At 37.6% G+C, this 6004-nt stretch overlaps 1 protein-coding gene across 1 annotated transcript; it reads left to right on the top strand.

Annotated features, from left to right (window-relative positions):
* Nucleotides 1–461: 461 nt before the first annotated feature.
* Nucleotides 462–5612, top strand: LOC103513588 (calcium-binding mitochondrial carrier protein Aralar1-like). The gene is given in 9 exon segments (XM_017445877.2): nucleotides 462–511; nucleotides 729–804; nucleotides 1515–1633; nucleotides 2117–2189; nucleotides 2618–2754; nucleotides 3538–3684; nucleotides 4343–4537; nucleotides 5104–5203; nucleotides 5491–5612. Coding segments are annotated over 9 exon segments (987 nt in total). The 5' UTR covers nucleotides 462–484; the 3' UTR covers nucleotides 5604–5612.
* The last annotated feature ends 392 nt before the right edge of the window (nucleotides 5613–6004 follow it).

The raw sequence follows: 6004 nt of genomic DNA on the forward strand, positions 1-6004 counted from the left end.
GAGCTAAAAATCAATATTTTAACCATGTAGAACACAATTCTGATACTTGTTTCAAATTGCATTACCCATTCAACTTTCTCCCCCATTAGTCCAATCTCTGTGCTCTTGTTTTTACTCCTAAAAATATTATTTTAAGCTATAATTTCTTTATTATTAAAAAAAAAAAAAAAAAAAAAAAAAAAAATGAAATTACACACGGACCAATGGTTGAAACTTTGGATTTAGACCTAAAATCTGACCATCGAAAATTTGACCCGATTACATTACTTTCCTTCCTATAGGATACGGAAAGTAAAAAGAACTTAATTTCTTAGAGCTCAGTTCAAAAAAGAAGAAGAAAAGTTTTTTTCCAAGAGGTTTGATAGTTGATTGAGTTAAGAACGGACCTTATCTGTTGTGTGTGGATAAAGTCCGCTCCGACGCGGGCTTTGAACCCGTGACCTAGCGTTTACAAGGCAGGTGCGCTAACCTCCCAGCTAATCAAATGGATCATCGGGGGCTTTATTGTGAGGTAGAGTTATTAGAATTAGCTGTATATTTTTTCAATTAATATTGGTTGGGTTGAAAAGCTCAGTGTGAGAATTCAGTGCTCTTAACCACTTAGCCACTCAGGGTAATATCCTCTGCTGGATTGATTGATTTTTCCCCCCAAAGAATGTATAATGTATTGATTGATTGGTTGATTTATTTATTTATTTGAATTGATTGATTGATTGATTGATTGGCAGGATCCTACAGAGCGAGGAGTGTTTATTCAACTACTGGAGAGTGGATACCGGTTTACTTTGGGTTCCGTGGCTGGAGGTAAGTTGTGATTAATCTTTTCAAGTCGAAGTTCTTTTAAACCATCCTAAAGATAGGTTCTCCTAATTATAAATAACATAATAACGAATCCTAGGAAAGGCTCTATTCAAGTTATTATTTTTGGAAGAAGTTTGATAGAGGGAACTGTAGTCCCGAAATCGAAGATAGGATAGGAAAAAGCCAGTCGTGCCAAGAACGAACCTTATCTGTACAGGATAAAGTCTATCCCTGGCGAGAATCGAACCCGCGACCTATCGCTTTTAAAAAAATAAACGCGTTACTCTCTAAACGAGGCTGGGACGATGAGTTTTAGATTGGCTTCGAGCCAGCCTAGTTAGCTTAGTTGGTAGTGCGTCTGCCTTGTAAGCGCTAGGCCGCGGGTTCGAGTCCCGCCCGGGGCGGATTTTATCCTGATGGGATAATGTTCGTTCTCGGAACGGCTGGCTTTCTCCCCTATCCTGTCTTCCTTCTCTCTTCGATTTCGGGACGATAAGACCATAGCAGTTAGAGTTCCCTCTGTCAAACCTCTTTAAAAAAAAAAAAATAGATTGGCTTCTGTTCATTCGTTGTGTGCACCTTTTATGTTTGTTTGCTTCTTATTATTATTATTTAATTATTTATTTTTCAATTAAAATGCGTCAACAAAAGATAGACTACTCTATCTTAGATGGTATTTACACTGATTTTATTTACATTTGATTTTGTTTTAGCTATCGGAGCCACAGCCGTATACCCGATAGATTTAGTGAAGACCCGGATGCAAAATCAAAGGACCGGTTCGTTCATTGGAGAACTTATGTACAGAAATAGTTGGGACTGCTTTAAAAAAGTAAGTAACCTCTTATCGTCCCGAAATCGAAGAGAGAAGGAAGATGGAATAAAAGAAATCCAGCCGTTCTGAGAACGAACATTATCTGTTCAGGATAAAATCCGACCAGGGTGGGAATCGAACCCACGGCCTAGCGCTCACAAGGCAGACGCGCTACGAACCAAGCTAGGACGTTCTCTCTTTAGTTCTACAGTTTTATTAAAGATTTTTTATTGATTCCCCCCCCCCTTCAATTTCGGATCTTGATCCGAAAATATCTAGTTGAAATCCGAATTTACTACCTATCCAGAAAATTTCAGATCCGTATCCACGGAGATTTTTTCTTAAGGTCCAGATAATTTTATTTCCGGATCATTCGCATATTATCAGCCCTATTTAGTTTATACCCTTGCTACTCTTCTGGTAGAACATAGGTTACTTAAAATAGTCACTCTCTATCCTGATTCAAAATGGCGGCGCTCAACATGCCCAACATATTTCCAGGTTGTAGCAAGACAAGGACAGACTGTGTACAGCGGTGTAGTGGATTGTGCGCGCAAGATTTACCAGGAAGAAGGTGGTGAACAAATGAACAGACAAACAAAAAGACGAACGAACAAATAGATGAACAAATGAATAGACAAACGAAAAAAGGGACAAACAAACAGACGAACAAACAAACTAACAGATGAACAAATGAACGGACAAACAAATGAACTAATGAACAGACGAACAAACAAACTAACAGATGAACAAATGAACAGACAAACAAATGAACTAATGAACAGACGAACAAACAAACTAACAGATGAACAAATGAACGGACAAACAAATGAACTAATGAACAGACGAACGAACAAACTAACAGATGAACAAATGAACGGACAAACAAATGAACTAATGAACAGACGAACAAACTAACAGATGAACAAATGAACAGACAAACAAACAGATGAACAAAGGGACAACACAAACAGATGAACAAACAAACAAACAAATGAACAGACGAACAAACTACCCAGCTCATAGGTGTGGCCCCGTAGAAAGCCATCAAGCTGACTGTGAATGATCTGGTTCGGGATAAACTATCGGGAAGTGACGGGAAGATCAGTATTTTGAGCGAAGTTATTGCTGGAGGATGTGTGAGTAATATATTTATTTAAACAAACAAATCGATGAACAAATGAACAGATGAACAAATAAACGAACACACAAACAAACAGATGAACAAATAAACAGACAGACGAACAAAGGGACAAACAAACAGACGAACAAACAAACAGGTGAACAAATGAACAGACAAACAAAAAGACGAACGAACAAATAGATGAACAAATGAATAGACAAACGAAAAAAGGGGTGGATCAACTTGATAAGGAGAACCAAAAAGGCAGATATATTTTGCAGAACTTCAAAGAACTTAAAGAGTTCTGCAAAATATATCTGCCTTTTTGGTTCTCCTTATCAAGTTTCCTATAGTTAGTTAAACAGACAAACAAACGAACTGACAGCCAGACTTATGAACAAAATAACTAACGAACGAACAACAGACAGTCGTAGCAATGAAACAACTGCTAAATTAGACTCTTGTGGTCCGTGTCGGAGTATGGTGCTCATCAGATGGGCGATCAGAGACACAGTACTTCCCATTTAGGTGCTGGGTCAACACGAGAACACCAGGAAGTAACCCTTTGAATTATTTGCAATCGAAAAAATTTGGACCGATTGCAATACTTTCTCATTACCTTGTATAGGTTCCCTATACGTAAGGGTAATAGAAAGTAAAGAGAGTTCAATTTTTTGTCGATGGTGGGCATCGAGCCCAAGACCTTCTGCATTTCAAGCAAGGACGTTACCACTGGGCTAACCGTGTTTATATTTATCTTTACATTTCTAAAGTCTCGATTGGTTTTCACTTTTTGCAGGCGGGGTTCTCACAAGTGATGTTCACAAATCCGCTGGAAATCGTCAAGATTCGACTGCAAGTCGCTGGAGAAGTAGTGGCCGCCCCTGCCACCAAAATAAGTGCCTGGAGTATTGTTAAGGAGTTGGGCTTTATGGGACTGTATAAGGTAAATTATCAACAATAATTTATTTAAAAATAATAATAACTTGCATATTTCCAAGTTTTTTTTTTCTATTCCTTCTGGTAAAGCTAGATCTTTGAAATTCCTTAAGCATGATTCGAACAATGTCTTAGTTTAACATATGGCCCAGTAAGGGAGTTGTGATAGGTAGAGGTAAAAAAAAGCTTCGAAATATTTCTTGTAATATACACACACTGCCGTGCTATGCAAAAGTTTGTAAAGAAAAAGAGAATTAAAAACAAAAATTATTTAATTAATTTTGTTATTTGTTAAATTTTTTTCTTCATATTCTAATATTCCTCAGGGTGCCCGGGCTTGTATGTTACGGGACGTCCCGTTCTCTGCCATCTATTTCCCGGCCTACAATCACACCAAGAAACGGTTTGTGTGTATATACCCTTGCAATATTGTAATCTATAATTATTGATGCAAATAAACAAATTACAATTACAATTACAATATGGCCCAGTAAGGGAGTTGTGATAGGTAGGGGTAAAAAAAAGCTTCGAAATATTTCTTGTAATATACACACACTGCCGTGCTATGCAAAAGTTTGTAAAGAAAAAGAGAATTAAAAACAAAAATTATTTAATTAATTTTGTTATTTGTTAAATTTTTTTCTTCATATTCTAATATTCCTCAGGGTGCCCGGGCTTGTATGTTACGGGACGTCCCGTTCTCTGCCATCTATTTCCCGGCCTACAATCACACCAAGAAACGGTTTGCCGACGAGAACGGCTACAATCATCCTCTGACCCTATTGGCGGCCGGTTGTATTGCCGGCATTCCAGCGGCGTCCCTTGTTACGCCGGCGGATGTCATCAAAACCAGACTACAGGTATTTTATTATTTTTTTTTGTTCAAATTATTAAAATTTTATTATTATTTTTAAGAGGTTTGATAGACGGAATTCTAACTGCTAAGGTCTTATCGTCCCGAAATCGAAGAGAGAAGGCAGACGGAATAAGAGAAATCCAGCCGTTCTGAGAACGAACATTATCTGTTCAGGATAAAATCCGCCCAGGGCGGGAATCGAACCCGCGGCCTAGCGCCCACAAGGCAGACGCGCTACCAACCAAGCTAAGTTAGGACGTTCTCTCTTTAGTTCTACAGTTTTATTAAAGATTTTTTATTGATTCCCCCCCCCCTTCACTTTTGGATCTTGATCCGAAAATATCCAGTTGAAATCCGAATTTACTACCTATCCAGAAAATTTCAGATCCGTATCCACGGAGATCCTTTCTTAAGCTCCAGATAACTTTATTTCCGGATCATTTGCATATTATCAGCCCTATTTAGTTCATACCCTTGCTACTCTTCTGGTAGTAACATAGGTTACTTAAAATAGTCACTCTCTATCCTGATTCAAAATGGCGGCGCTCAACATGCCTTACATATTTCCAGGTTGTAGCAAGACAAGGACAGACTGTGTACAGCGGTGTAGTGGATTGTGCGCGCAAGATTTACCAGGAAGAAGGTGCGCGCGCATTCTGGAAAGGAACCGGTAAGTAGAATAGAATCGAATAGAATAGAATTATAGAATAGAATATACCTTGTTTATCCTGCCAGAATGAGACTGAAAAGTCCCTTTACCCCAGCAGTCTAAACAAGTTCTCCTTTATTTTATGGGTTTAATAACATAATACAATATTGTTTGGGTGGGGACTTTACCAGCCTGAATTGCCCTTGGTAAAGAAATAGAAAAGGTGGGCATCCACTCGTAACACGCTACCCACCTACTCACATTAAATTATTTTTTCTTCATCCATTAATAATGTATTTTTATTTCAGTTGCTCGTATGTTCCGTTCTTCACCTCAGTTCGGTGTGACTCTAGTTATGTACGAATTATTCCAACGTCTCTTCTATATTGACTTTGGCGGCTCAAGACCTTCAGGTACTTAAATCATAATCATAAATATGTAGATATTAATGTTTAATAATGGTATGATATTTATGTTACTTTAATGTTAATGTTTTAATTCTTTATTAAAACATTAATATTTTGTATGCATGAATGTTCAAATAAAATATTTGTTGAAAAAAAAAAAAAAAAAAAAAAAAAAAAAAGGCGCGCCATCGGAATGGGTTCCGTTTCCGAAAATTTCCCGAAAGTAAAATACACCTCTATTTGGAGGAGCCACTTTTTTTAGGGCTTTATTTTTACGGAGGGCTCTCACGTGAGCTCTTCCACCTAACCACTTTCTCTTTCCCTCATGTACCATAGTAACGTAAACCTTCATCATGGATAGTTTTAAACTAAATGTAAATTCCAAGATTGTTTTTCAATTGATATATTATTATTT

The sequence above is a fragment of the Diaphorina citri genome, unplaced genomic scaffold (assembly GCF_000475195.1).
Source record: "Diaphorina citri unplaced genomic scaffold, Diaci psyllid genome assembly version 1.1 scaffold990, whole genome shotgun sequence".
In the NCBI taxonomy this organism is placed as follows: domain Eukaryota; kingdom Metazoa; phylum Arthropoda; class Insecta; order Hemiptera; family Psyllidae; genus Diaphorina; species Diaphorina citri.